The sequence below is a fragment of the Rhinichthys klamathensis genome, unplaced genomic scaffold, assembly GCF_029890125.1.
Source record: "Rhinichthys klamathensis goyatoka isolate OS25496 unplaced genomic scaffold, OSU_Roscu_1.1 h1tg000020l_1, whole genome shotgun sequence".
Taxonomy (NCBI): domain Eukaryota; kingdom Metazoa; phylum Chordata; class Actinopteri; order Cypriniformes; family Leuciscidae; genus Rhinichthys; species Rhinichthys klamathensis.
Genome location: NW_026606571.1, coordinates 3,799,678 through 3,814,367, shown reverse-complemented (window position 1 = coordinate 3,814,367; position 14,690 = coordinate 3,799,678). Strand labels below are relative to the sequence as shown.

At 36.3% G+C, this 14,690-nt stretch overlaps 1 protein-coding gene across 2 annotated transcripts; it reads right to left on the bottom strand.

Annotated features, from left to right (window-relative positions):
- Positions 1–2,181: 2,181 nt before the first annotated feature.
- Positions 2,182–14,632, bottom strand: mylk2 (myosin light chain kinase 2). Of its 2 annotated transcripts, none has more exons than XM_056240090.1 (16): positions 14,381–14,632; positions 13,435–13,711; positions 13,246–13,331; positions 13,040–13,112; positions 10,819–11,593; positions 9,275–9,468; positions 6,497–6,605; positions 6,279–6,372; positions 5,390–5,499; positions 5,138–5,279; positions 4,068–4,138; positions 3,721–3,849; positions 3,249–3,320; positions 2,751–2,831; positions 2,374–2,506; positions 2,182–2,267 (listed from the first exon to the last, which is right to left on the bottom strand). In XM_056240090.1, exons 2-16 carry the CDS (start codon positions 13,694–13,696, stop codon positions 2,187–2,189), a joined length of 2,412 nt encoding a protein of 803 aa, XP_056096065.1. In that variant the 5' UTR covers positions 13,697–13,711; positions 14,381–14,632; the 3' UTR covers positions 2,182–2,186. The 2 variants fall into 2 exon arrangements, with proteins under 2 accessions (XP_056096065.1, XP_056096074.1); XM_056240099.1 differs by having other exon boundaries at positions 13,435–13,706.
- Positions 14,633–14,690: the final 58 nt, after the last annotated feature.

Sequence of the window (14,690 nt, the reverse complement as noted above, 5' to 3'; positions counted from 1 at the left end):
AAATAATATTTTTCATTGTTTTGGGGTTGTAAACTTGTGACAGGATTGAGTTTTTCACTTCATTTATTAATAATTTTAATTAAAAATATATAAAATCATGGTTATCATGTAAATGGGTATCATGTATCAGTAAAGATATACTTACCAAAACCATGACAACTGTTATAAATAGAATAATTAATGTAATGTGTCCACTTAAACATCGTCAAGCAATGTCTCCCGCCTCACCTGTTACAGTCTTCAACACCATACTATTCTTTTGGGGAAAAAATCGGGAAGACGATTAAAAATGAAGTCATTTCTTGCTGATTACCACCTGACATGTTAAGAACTAACACAATAAAATTGTGGTTTTAGTTAAACATCTAAATATTTTTTTTTGACTCCAATCCAATAAAAATCTGAAAATTATTATGTGAAAATTGTTATGAGGGACACGTGAGCAGTAGGTAGCCTACATGTTAGTTTTAGAACAAGTTTTGCGTAAAATCTTTTTAAAAACAATTCCATTTTGTCCGTTTCGGGGGTTAAGAATAAAAGGTGTTTAAAATATGGGGAAAATACCTGAAAAAGAGGTTTGATATGTGCCTAATGATGTGAGATATTTAGAAATTTAATTCTAGTTTGAATATTACCGTATCCCAGGAATGACCCCTTTATTTATATGGTGCTTTTTACAATACAGAGTGTTTCAAAGCAGCTTTACAGTGATAAAGAGGAAAATAACGATTCAATGATGCAAACAGAATTAAATGCTGCTGTAAAGCAGCTCTAAAACAAACAACAGTCATTATTCGGTTAAAATCAGTTCAGTGTTGATTCATTTTGATTTAATATCGAAGTACATCAATTATGCAATTAGTTCAATTATATAAAACAGCTCTGCAGAAAACAGAGATGTCATCATCAAGCTAAGTTGAGTTCTCAACAAATAGTGTCAGTGCAGTCAAATCAGTAATATTGCTGAAAAATAAGTGTCCCCAAAAGCAAGCCAGAGGTAACAGTGGCAAAGACCCCAAACTCCACCAGGGACAGAAATGGAGGGGAAAAAACCTTGGGAGAAACCAGACTCAATCAGTGGGGCCAGTTCTCCTCTGGACAACGAACGACCAAGGTGTGATTATGATTCAGGCTGCATAACAAGAACCAGATTGAAAGCTGCGTCCTCCGGAAGTTGCATTTGTCGGGCTCATGTCAATGAGGCTGCTTCATTTCAGTAAAATCACCACTACATTCCAAAGTCATTAAGAAATTACAACAATCTACGCTTCATCTGGAATAAAGGTCAATTTTATATTGGTTCCTGTTCTGAAATGAGACATCCTTACTGACGTAAGCGGCAGCCCTCGGAATGAGACACAGCTTGAGTCAGTTAAGATCAGCATAATTTACACTGAATTATGATGCAACATGTGGATGACATCAATGGTGCAATTTTAATTCCAGGGGAAAGTCTATGCAAGTTCTCTTTTAAGACACCATTTGTGACTTTTGTGACTTTTTACAACACATTCCCCAATGTCTGAGGACATATGTGCAATTTGGATGGGCATGACTGTTTATTTAACCCATAATATTCCTTTATTTAGATGGCAAGGAAAAGAAAAGAGCATTTTATCGGTTTAATCAGACAAACATTGACAAATGTATTGCCACATTTCAAAAACAGGTTCTTCTGCATTGTATTAATGTGGTGGTGGTGGTAGCAGCGTTTAAAACTTCCCGTTTATATTTCCTGTTCATGAGCTTACACGTCCTCTTAAAAACTTCTTTAAATATGACTAAGGCTATGAGTAGGCCCTCATAGTTTTGGACAAACCTAGTTTAATGATCACACCACTGGTATTCCTCTACTATACCTTTCAAAATATGAATATCATTCCGTCCACATGCTTATTTAATCAATGACATTTTGGAAAAGACAAAAGTGATAAACTATTGAATCCTTGATAAACAGTGTTAAATAATATGGTGCAGAAAGGAAATATAAGAAAAATGTATTTTGTTTACGCATTTTAATGCATGTTACAGATTGGTATGTTTTATCAAAGCAATTAAATGATTATATTGGCAGCCAGTGAGTGTTCAGATATGAATGTTGGGTGGCAATGCAGAGCACAGCAATACAAAGACATGATCTGCGTATTATAAAAGCACACATTAGTGAGCACAGGAACAGGATACTCTCAGAATTCAAGCGCTGTCAGGGAACCTGAACTTCCGATCTTCTTAAACCTATTGGCTGCAGCAATGGCTATGTAGTTTTTCTGTACAAAGGAGTGAGGTGGAAGATGAAGGAGAAATGGAGAAAGTATTTAGTATCTTAAAACAGTGTTAAAGTGGTAAATCATAATGTTTTCCTCAGCTTGTCACCTTCCACATCCGCCTGGCCATATACTTCTTGAGGAGAACCTGTGACTTGAGCACGATGTTGCTGCTCTTGGCTTTCTTACTGATGTCGTTGAGCCATGGGTGTTTGAGACTCTGTGTAGCACTCATACGACCACTGTAAAAAAAGAGAGAAATCTTCAGAAGACTTGGAATATATAACACAAGTTGTATGAAATGTTACTTTTATTGTGTGTGATTTTTTTTATGGTTCTTTTGCATCCCTTTTGGAGCTTGAATGCAATTAGTCACTGTACGCTTTCATTGTATGGAAAAGAGCAGATCGGACATTCTGTAAATCATTCCAAGTCACTCGGAAGTTGTTGGACTAAGTGTACTTGGAAGTGTATTTTAAAGTTCACCTTCTTTCTCTGATAAGCAGGTTGGAGACGAAGTCCCGCGCCTCAGCAGACACATGCTCAAACGCATCCTCATCGAAGTACCTACACACATCCAACAGGGGGTGTTGTTTTATAACAATTTGTATTTATTTTCGAGATATCTACATTTTTTTTTTTCACATTTCATGTTCTGGGCTCCATAGAATTCACGGCCTGGTTTCACAGACAGGGTTTAGATTAAGCCAAGATTAGGCCTTAGTTCATTTAGGGCATTTAAGTAGCTTTTATAAACATGCCTTAGAAAAAAATATTACTGGTGTGCATTTTGAGACAAAACAATGACACTTTAAGATATCAGTGCAAGTTGCTTTCAGTTAAAACAGCTCAAACATTATTATTTTAGTCTGGGACTAGGCGTAAGCCTTGTCTGTGAAACCAGGACTATGACTTGTAAATATATTTTTCTTTGTGAGTAGCTAATGCTGTGTTTTGTATAGAATTAATATAATAGTGGCCTACCAGTTGCCCAAAAGCACATTGTTGAGGGTCTGTCCATCATCATCGCCCAGAAAAGGAGAGAGGCCACTTAACCTACAACAACAGAAATTGATTGTGATTTTTATTGTTTCTCCAGTTCAACAGATCAGTTAACATGGAGCTAACAGGGTTGTACAAGTTTCTTTTTCTGTTTTGGAGACTACCCATAATACACCATAACACCGGTATTGCTTTAATTAGAAGTAGTTGACTGAGTGCTCATTTACTGCCTTGTTTGATGCTTTTGGACTCACTCCCAGTCCCTTTACTGTACGTCCCCCACTATTAGCCAATCTATGAAACTAATTTTAATGTTTGTAATCAAGGTCCGTTTGAATCTTTTGCAGTGTTATGGTGATTTTAAATTCAAATGTAGAAGATTGTTCAAAATGATATTTAATTGCAATCTATATGTTCTGGTGTATGTGAATGCACACAGCTTATTGTGATTTACAGCATATATGTGACGACTCCCAAAGTCCACATATCTGTAGGGAAGGAGACAAAATCGAAGTTCACCACCTCCGGAGCTAAAAATTCAGGCGTTCCGAATGAAACTTTGAGCTTCTCCCGTGGTTTATATCTGAAGGAGAATAAGGAGAAGTCACTTAAACCATAAAAGTAAGCCTTGGTTGTAACATTTGAACTCTCAGAGGATCAACACATTCAGAAATACACAGTGGTCATTGGAAAAGTATGTAAGGCAAATGTCATATGCCAAAATGGCTGATGACAACACTAATCTTGATTTGAACAATGGACAAGCACAATACAATAGTTGTGTAAAAGTATAAATCATACCTCCTTGCTAGTCCAAAGTCAATAATTTTCACCTGATTGCTAGAGTGATTAACAAGAAGGATGTTCTCCGGCTGAGAAAAAAGAAGTGATAAACTGTTTTCAGGATGTCAAAGAAAAGAAACTATGAATGAAAGCTGTAAATATGAGGCCATCCTCAGTTATCATATGAAATATTGATACATCAGTTTAAGAAATCCATAAATAATATTTAATACATAAAAGCAAATAAAAGAGGCTGCAGTTTAATAATAATAACAATAAAAAAACTTTATAAAAGAATAAATAAAGGACTTTAAAAATTGGCATTTTAGAAATGATAAAATTTAAAATAGTTATTTTTAATATGCTTTTTAATTCTAGTTTAAATTCACTTTAATTCTAATTCTAATTCTAATTCAAAGTCTTTTATTTTTTAAAAGTATGCATTGGATTTTCAATAAATAGCCTTTTCTGTTATATATTGCTATATATTATCAATTTCCAGTTAAGCCAGGAGGTGGCACCCAATCTGCTGTCAATCAAATGTTACAAAAGTTGTCATTGGTCATGGCTGTTTGCAGTTTAAGAAACTTAAACGACTGTACCATTGATCAAATTGTTGTTTGTAAACATTTCATAATTATAATTTCTCAATTAAATTTATTTAGTTATTAAACTAAATTTAGCATCACAAATGGCCTCCCCATATGTAAAAAGAAAAAAAGTGGTCAAAAACCCTGAAATTTGTATTAAATGAATTAATTATTTTTGTAAACTTTTTTTAATTACAATTTTATTGTCTTTCTTATTACATGCAAGTTTTTGGAATCATGGAGTAGACCATAAGAGCAAAAGTTGCCTTACATTTCTCCATGACGCAGAAAAGACAAGCCTCGTCTTAAATGTATCCGTGGCGCAACAGACAAGCAAAGTCTATTTATGACTCACATTTCCCCTTAACACCCATCTCTACAATAGCAGTTACCATAAAGACTTAGGCTATAATCCTATTGAACCCTCTCAGAAAACAAAACAAAATCACTAACCTAAATCAGACGATCAACGTGACTCCTTTTTGCTTCATCTCTTACCTTGAGGTCCAGGTGAAGTACATACATTTGGTGCATGTACTGGACACCCTCACAGATCTGTTTTACGAACACCATGGCATCCACCTCAGTCAGCGGACAGCTCTCATCCACAATTCTCTCGAACAATTCGCCTCCCTCCACACTGAATAAAAAAGAAGAGACAGGACCATCTCTATGGTTTCATCCTTCACATGTTGCGCTTTAGCTCCTTGTGTTTTATTGCTTAATAAGTTGATATCTGGGTCTACTTACAACTCCAAAATCAGCACAACTTGATTCTTGACCTCAAAGGCTTCATAAAGTTGGAGGATGTTAGGGTGACTGAGCTGGTTCATGACTTGCATCTCATTCAGTGCCATGTCCTGCAAAACAACAGAAAACAGCCTTTAGATATTATTTTATGTTTTATGAGTTTTTTTTGTTCCTTGTGTTATTATCTGTGTTAGCTGTTATTTGTGCTAATGAAGGTATCTAGTGTCAGGTAAATAAAGCATAATTAATAATACAGATCCAGAACATGAACATTTCAGGACTCAGCAAGACTAGAAGAGACATTTTCAAGTGGAAGAATAGGTTTGCTTATTGCTTAAAAATATGTGCTTTTGCTGATCTAAATTCAGTGTATATAAATGGAAATCTGTTGATATATCTATAGACGATACATTATGTACACTATACCCCTCAAAAGTTGAAGTTCAGCACGATTTTTTAAAAGAATTTAATATTTATTTATGAAGGATTCATTAAATTGATCCAAATTGACAGTAAAGTCTTTCTGAAATGTTTTAACTTTCTATTTATCATCAGAGAATCCTGAAAAAATTTATCACATTTTCCACAAAAATATTAAGTAACGGTTTTCAATATTGATAATAATAAGATATGTTTCTTAAGCAGCAAATCAGCATATTAGAATGATTTATGAAGGATCATGTGACACTGAAGACTGGAGTAATGATGCTGAAAATTCATCACCGGAATCAATAATGTTGGTAAAAAAAAATCATTTTGTTGGCAAAATACTAGTTTGAAAGAAACGTAGTCTGTGATGGCACTTTTTAATGCACTAATTAATGTGCAAATGCTGTCAGTAATATTGTGAAGTTTTAAAACATGCACAGCACAGATCTGGTCTACTTACCCTTTCTCTGGCATTTCTTGTGTTGATGATTTTAGCAGCAAGCCTCATCCCTGTCTTGGTCTCGGTACATTTGTGCACCTTGCCAAAACGACCGCTGACAATTTAATATGATGGTTAAAAATGTCAAAGATTAGGATGACTGGTTACTATGACAATATTTTGCCTATATAATAACTCCATAGCAATTACTGTAGCAGAAATGCTAGCTTTCAGCTCACCCTCCCAGCACTTCTCTGGTGTGGATAGTGAAGGTATCACAGGGTGGAGGGTTCGACTTCAGCGACACAAACCGGTGAGCAAAAGGGGCAGGCTGAGGTGAAACATCATCTGAAAAGAGCCAGAAGGACACTATTAGAAGTGTTCTTTCAGACAACAATCTTTCAGTCAGTCTACTTCATTGGGAATCTTGGGTCAGAGATCACTATGAGATGTTGATGGTGTTGATATCTGATCTACACTCACCTAAAGGATTATAGGAACACCTGTTCAATTTCTCATTAATGCAATTATCTAATCAACCAATCACATGGCAGTTGCTTCAATGCATTTATGGGGGTGGTCCTGGTCAAGACAATCTCCTGAACTCCAAACTGAATGTCAGAATGGGAAAGAAAGGCGATTTAAGCAATTTTGAGCGTGGCATGGTTGTTGGTGCCAGACGGGCCGGTCTGAGTATTTCACAATCTGCTCAGTTACTGGGATTTTCACGCACAACCATTTCTAGGGTTTACAAAGAATGGTGTGAAAAGGGAAAAAACATCCAGTATGCATCAGTCCTGTGGGCGAAAATGCCTTGTTGATGCTAGAGGTCAGAGGAGAATGGGCCGACTGATTCAAGCTGATAGAAGAGCAACTTTGACTGAAATATCCACTCGTTACAACCGAGGTATGCAGTGAAGGGTTGGTCAAACTCCCTTGCCTCTTCAAATACATTTATAATCATATATCATTTTGAATGGTTATATACTTCCTTTATAAAAATCAATAATCAAATATATTTATTATCACATAATAATTTTTATATTCTTTGTACTTGTGAAATTATATTTTCTTAAATGCATGGATGCAAGTAACCAGTTTATTTTAGGTGCATTCCAATCTTACTTTGAGATTGCACGTAGTACACGCAGGACACGAAGGCCACGTAACCCACAAGGCCGTTTGTCTCTTTCTCTGGGATCAGTAGAAAGGTTAGAGGGTCCTAAAGGCAGCGTGGGCACATATGATTCTTCGCTGGACATATAGTCAAGCTATATTGAGCGTTACTATCAAACTTTAATTGTTGTATTAAAATGTATTCTTTCCAGTATATTTCCTTCCTTGGGAGTAAATGCCAGTGATCTGTTTTTCTCCCAAACGAGTGAATGTTTTAGCAGTATGTTTTGGTATACTTAACTGATAATAAGGAGCTCAGACTCTCTTCAGCCTTGATGGGAGCTGTTATTTGCTAGTGTCTGTTATTTGTGTGTGTGTGCGTATGACATTCTATGTAGGTTCTGGACGTTCGGACCAGACAACCCGGCGCCCTTCTCTAACCTGCGAGGCCACCACAGGCCTAAATCCAATGAGTGGACGACAACTATCTTGACTAATGGCGATAGGCACCCCTATCTCCTCACATGTGTTAAATTGTTTAGGCTCTTAATGTTTCTTAGCCAATGAGAATCATTCAACCTGTAAGCAATGACGTAGCTTAGACCTTGGAAATGGTATAACTGCTGTGATCTTTGTAACTGTAAGAGGGGCGGCCTACGAACTCCTGTGTGAGTCTTGAAGCTGACTTCTGCTGATGAAAATGCAAACTATCTTCAGTAAAACTTTTCTTTAATTTTTTATAATTCTGACTCCGGGTCTTCATTCTTCATATCTGGTTCTGGGTCTTTGACTGTATACCCCTTACAGCAGCAAAGCATTTGTGAAGCCACAACACGCACAACCTTGAAGCGGATGGGCTACAACAGCACAAGACCCCACCGGGTACCACTCATCTCCACTACAAATAGGAAAAAGAGCAATTTGCAAGAGCTCACCAAAATTGGTCAGTTGAAGACTGGAAAAATGTTGCCTGGTCTAATGAGTCGATTTCTGTTGAGACATTCAGATGGTAGAGTCAGAATTTGGCGTAAACAGAATGAGAACATGGATCCATCATGCCTTGTTACCACTGTGCAGGCTGGTGGTGGTGGTGTAATGGTGTGGGGGATGTTTTCTTGGCACACTTTAGGCCCCTTAGTGCCAATTGGGCATTGTTTAAATGCCACTGCCTACCTGAGCATTGTTTCTGACCATGTCCATCCCTTTATGGCCACCATGTACCCATCCTCTGATGGCTACTTCCAGCAGGATAATGCACCATGTCACAAAGCTCGAATCATTTCAAATTGGTTTCTTGAACATGACAATGAGTTCACTGTACTAAAATGGCCCCCACAGTCACCAGATCTCAACCCAATAGAGCATCTTTGGGATGTGGTGGAACGGGAGCTTCGTGCCCTGGATGTGCATCCCACAAATCTCCATCAACTGGAAGATGCTATCCTATCAATATGGGCCAACATTTCTAAAGAATGCTTTCAGCACCTTGTTGAATCAATGCCATGTAGAATTAAGGCAGTTCTGAAGGCGAAAGGGGGTCAAACACAGTATTAGTATGGTGTTCCTAATAATCCTTTAGGTGAGTGTATAATGCTCTTCATGTTGGGTTGGAGTGGGAACAGCTGCAGGAGAGTGTAGGGCAATAACATGCCAGGGACAAAGGATTATCATATTCCAGACACTTCAGATGTCTAAGGTCAGGCTATATTAGAGGCCTTGCTGTCTGCTCAACCTTTGAAAACAATTTTACACAACTGGAAATTGCCATTTTGTGGTTATGATCTTCTCTTCTGGAAACTGTTTACTGACATTGTCAATACAGAATAACCTTTAACTTAAATTTCTTTGATTTAAAAAAAAAATCAAACAGAACAAATGTTAAAAAATAAAATGTTACTTACCTATAAGTTTAAAACAAGTTTTATAAAGATTATTGCTCTTCATCTGTACTGGATTCTTGTCTGTAGCTGGACTTATTTTAATCTGTATTCCACCAGATATGTGGTTTGCTGCTCCAACTGCCTCAGTCACTTTCTTAGCCAGCGGTGCTGTCACCATGTGGACCAAATCTGCCTTTCCTCCAGTGACCTGTAATCTGTATAAGAAAAACATTGCCATTTATATATATATATATATATATATATATATATATATATATATATATATATATATATATATATATATATATATATATATATATATATATATATATATATATATATATATAAATGTTAAATTTAGAGTAATATTTAGTATTGTTTTTAAAAGAAGCCTCTTTTGAAATATTACAGTTTGAAATTGCTGTAAAAACACATTTCTATTTTAATATATTTTAAAATGTTCCTGTTGTTGGCAAAGCTACATTTTCAGCATCCTTACTTCAGTGTCACATGATCCTTTAAATATTCGAATATGCCGATTTGGGGCTCAAGAAACATTTTTTTTATCATCATGTTGAAAATGTTCATTTCTGTGGAAACCGTGATTCACTTGTCAGGATTCTTTGATTAGAGAGTTTAAAAGAACAGCTGAAATAGAAATCCTTTGTAACATTATAAATGTCTATACTGTCTTTAAAAAAAAACAAAAAACAATTTCTTTAAACAAAATTAAATAAAAACTCTAACTGATCCCAAACTTTAAGGTTTTGTGTGTGTAAACCCTACTTTGTGAGGACAAAATGTCTCCAAGTATCACAATACCAGAAATCTTTGACCTTGTGGGGACATTTTTGGTCCCCACGAGGAAAACAGCTTATAAATCATAATAACTAATGACATAGTGTTTTTGTTGTAAAAGGGGTTAGGCAAAATAAGTCTTGACTTCAGCCTAAACCCCTTCGGTCAGGTATTATTTAGCATTTAAATTCCTAGGTACTCATTTTGTATTTATCTTTCTAATGTATTTAAATTTTCTTTTCTTTCTCTATTTGTTTCATTGTTTTATGTTTTTTTTTTCTTCATTGTATTATGTACAGGATTTTTGAATTACATATGACCTAAGATTTAATTGTTCAAAATGACCGAAGAAAATAAATAAATAACAAACAGACTAAAAGTTAGTTTTCTGTGAGGGTTGTTTAGGGGATAGAATATACAGTTTGTACAGTATAAAAATTGTCAATGGAATGTCTCCATAAAACATTGAAACCAATCATGTGTGTGGTTTTACCATTTAAAACCTAACAAATGTCTTATGAAATATTGGTTACACTTTATTTGAAGGTGTCTTTATTACAGTGTAACTATACATATAATTACTGAGTAATATTAAGTAACTACATGTACACACATTAGGGTTAGGACTTGGTTTGGTTTAGTTGTATGTGATTATGCATAATTTATAGTTATTACTAACTACATGTAACATAAATCAGCTGCTGCAAAAGTAATAAATTGCATTTTAAATTTTCAGACAAGCAATGAAGGGATGCATGTGGTTTTACCTCTGTAAAGAGTTAGGGCAGCTGTGCACTTGTCTAAGGGAGAAAGCCTCTTTTGTTGCTGTGGTAACATTCAAACCCACTGTTTTTGGTGGTTTGTGGCTTGGCGGAAACAATGTCACATCTTGTGACCTTGTCATTTTTGTGGTGGGTGTATTTACTGATGATTTTCCCGAACTCTGCGCAGTTGCTGCAGGAAGAACCAGACTTGTTTGGGGAACTTTTTGGATTGTTGTTGAATCTGTAGGTAATTCCATTAAAGTCAGCTTGGGAGGGTTGTTGTTGGGTACCGATGAAGCCGTACATGGAGGCATTGCTGGAGCAAACAGTCCAGTCATCTTTGGTATGGTATGATTCGGTAAGGTTACATTCACTGTTTCAGTATGCTTCGGTCTGATTGTGTTGGGCAAAACAGCTGTTGTCACAGGAACAGATGCTGATGTCATCTTTGGTGCTTTAGTTTTTAATAGTGACACTTTCCTGTCATCTTGGGCTTCTGATTTTGGTGGAGCAATACCAGAAGTCCTCTGGATCACCGTTGAAGCAACAATGACGGGTATCAGGACGTCATTCTGGTCCTTATTTTCAAGCTTATTCATTGTATGTGTTTGCTCATGACATTGAGATAGGTTCGATCTTGGGGGTACAGTGGATATTTCTCTTTCCCCTTTGATTTGCAATTTAGGTTCATGTTGAACTTTGACCTCTGTTGAATCTTTTCTAGCTTGATGGTCCTCTTTTCTCGTTCCATTGTTTTCATTGACTTCTAGCAAAACACCTACACAAACACACAGAATAAACAATATAAAGGCATGTTTGCACCAAGGACGATAACAATATATTATATATTATAAAAGATAAAAGAATTATAACGATAATGATTTAGAGGAACAATATTGTTGGAATCACTTTCAGAAAATAATTCTCAACTGATGAATGATAAAAACATTTACAGCCAATCAGAATCCATCCTGCTGAGACAAGAAAACTGCATGCGCAGAGGATAGAGCAAAACAAAACACCGGTCATGAATTAGAAGTCTAAAACAAGAATTTTTAAAGCGAAATGTTCGAGGAGCTTGAGTTTGTTGCCCAGCCCTTTTTGTTTGAACCACGAGAAGTCTACTCTCACCGAAACTTACGCTACTCCTACATCGGGTCAGAGGTCACTTTTCCGCCGGAACTAGACTCGCGTACCGCTGTTACCAGAAGCCAGTGATTATAGTTTATAAAGTTATAAATATGTATATTTTTCTCACAAAAACGCATCGCTTCACAAGGCCCTTCATTAACACCCTGGAGCTGTATGAATTACTTTTATGATAGACGGATGCGCTTTTTTGGGCTTCAAAATTACAGGTACTATTCACTCCCATTATAAAGTTTGGAAGAGCCAAGAAATATTTTTTTTAATAAGTCCAATTGTGTTTAGCTAAAAGAAGAAATTCATGTACCTAGGATGGCTTGAGGGCGAGTTAATTATGGGATAATTTTCATTTTTGGGTGAACTAACCCTTTAAGCCTTACAAATTCACTTTGTTTTTTATATTAATTTGGGATATTTTGCAAAAAAAGATTTTTATTCATAGAATAAAAGAATACAATATGAAATATAACTTTCAAAGCAAATATTTGACAATATTGTATACCTTATAACCCCATCGTCATTGTTTTTTGGTATAACCTTTTAATGGGAGGTTCAAGTTGAAACTTTTAATGGGAGGTTATGAGCAACAAACTTCTGTATTTTTTAAAACGGGTTGCATTGCTTCCGGTTCAGGTCTTTTGTATGTGCTTTGTTTAAATAGAGCCATTTTAATCAATATACTCACTACCTTTTAAAGAAGCGAGTAAAGATGAGCATAACCAATGTCCACACAACATTTTTTTTCTTCTCACGAACATTTAGATATTTAAATTGAATAAAATGACAACAATGAAAAACTAGCTAGTTAGCTGATTGCCTTAATTCCATAGATATCACCGTCAGTTTCTGACCAGTTTTCCTGTTACTAGGCATACAGCCTATTACTGTTTGTGTCCTTAGTCAGGTGATTTGTGGGTTCTCGGTCATTCTGTAGTTCATAAATAGTTAACAAGCCCGTCATTCAGATTTATGTCCATCAAAACTGACCATGACAATCCCATGGCATGGCCACACTCCACCTTTTATTACTAATGAATGCTGCCCGCCCAGCATATAATATAGTGTAATATCGTAGTACCTTTCTCCGAGGGTTTATTAAAGGAATGGGACACCATTTTATGGTCTCTGTCTAAGCGAATATAGACTTCCTCCTGTCAATAGAGAAAAAAAAAAAAAAATTAAGTACATGGTAAATGTCATTTATGCCATGTTGATTAATGCAATAACTGTACGAGTTAATGTAACAGTTTATAAGCAATACTGGTTCTAGTCCTTTCCACTGACCGCAGAGGTTCGAACAGGCAGGGATTTCCGTCTCTGTAGAGCCACTAAAGGCACAGACACTCTCTCACACTGTCTGTCCTCCAGACCTTTCATATTTAAGAGACAGAACAGAAAAGTAAAAAAAAAAAAGTTTTTTAAAACCAAGACACACTTGAAAACCTGAATGTCATTGCATTCTGATTCCCATACCACGTGCCAGGTCCTCCAAGGCTGTTCTCATCTCCAAAACTTTCCTTTCAAGAGAATCCAGGAGTCTGGTCTGAGCCGATAGCTGGCTGGTCACAGTCTCCTGCAGTGTGCTGTGTTGGACACAGGTCGCACACATGGGACAACTTTTCCCTGGGCTCAGAAGGAGCTGCTCCACTTTAAACCGCAGGTCATCAACCTTGGCCTCCAGAGTTGTGGGATTTGACGGAGGCACAGGGCATTTCATAGAGCCCTTGAAAGACATGGAATTAAAGCTGTGCTAGAGGGAGAGACAAATATACAGGTATTAGACAAAAAGTACTTCTTGAGGTCAAATTTGCAATTAAGCCAACAGATTTTACTCCAAATTTTCATTATAAACTCTGCTGAAATATATCCATTTAAACCAGACTATTTTTGTTTGCTGGTCCTAGACGGTCTCTCAGCATGGCAAGCTGAAGAGAACAAAACCCCTTTAAAACCAGCCAAAAGACCAGACTGAGAGACCCAGGTTAATAAAATAAGCGGGGAATTAAAGCCTAGATGGACAATTAAATTTTGGATGTATAGCTGACAGAAAAAAATTGACTTGGTTTTTAGTCAACTAATTAGTTAATACAATTCAATTTATAAAAATGTTTAATCAATAAAAGCTCAAGTTAATATTAATTTATATGACCAATTTTACTTAAAGACTTCTCCCATAAATATTTCTATTAAGCTAAAATATAAATGCATAATAGAAACTAATTTTAGGTGCTCTAACTAGCCACCAATTTTTCTTTCCTCCGGTATGATAAATTAACTTTTTTAAAGTAGAAATATTCCATGGAGTTACAAAAACTACACAATGATTGAAAAAAAAATTGCACAAAAAAGTATAGCTTTTCAACCTCAGAGTAACTCTGAAATTACAATCATCATAACTCCAAAGATATTTTACACCCACCTGTAAAGACTTTTGTCCAGAATGAGAAGCCCAGCGTAAAGTACATATGCTTTTCGCCAAGTGTTTGTACAGATTGATCTCTGGCGTTTTGTGGAAGCTCACAGAGTGCCAGTCTGTCAGATTCCTCTTTTATCTCCGCTCCATGGCCACCTCACCAGAAATAGGCAGACCAGAGAAGGGGGGCTCACAAACAATAAACTGATAATAGAGGCACGCAGAGCTGGCCCAGGGGAGGGGGCACAAAGTCTTTCCAAGACAAAAAGAGTAGACAGCAATGCAAGAGTTGAACGAATGCGAGACCCGTACCTCT

Bases quoted from the DNA above. Each gene is read 5' to 3' on its own strand.
- mylk2 (XM_056240090.1), bottom strand. From the start codon at position 13,696: ATGTCTTTCAAGGGCTCTATGAAATGCCCTGTGCCTCCGTCAAATCCC. The intron at 13,332-13,434 runs GTATGGGAATCA...TAAATATGAAAG, and splicing joins CTTGGAGGACCTGGCACGTG to GTCTGGAGGACAGACAGTGT. The intron at 5,500-6,278 runs GTAAGTAGACCA...GTTGTTTTGCAG, and splicing joins CAAGAAATGCCAGAGAAAGG to GACATGGCACTGAATGAGAT.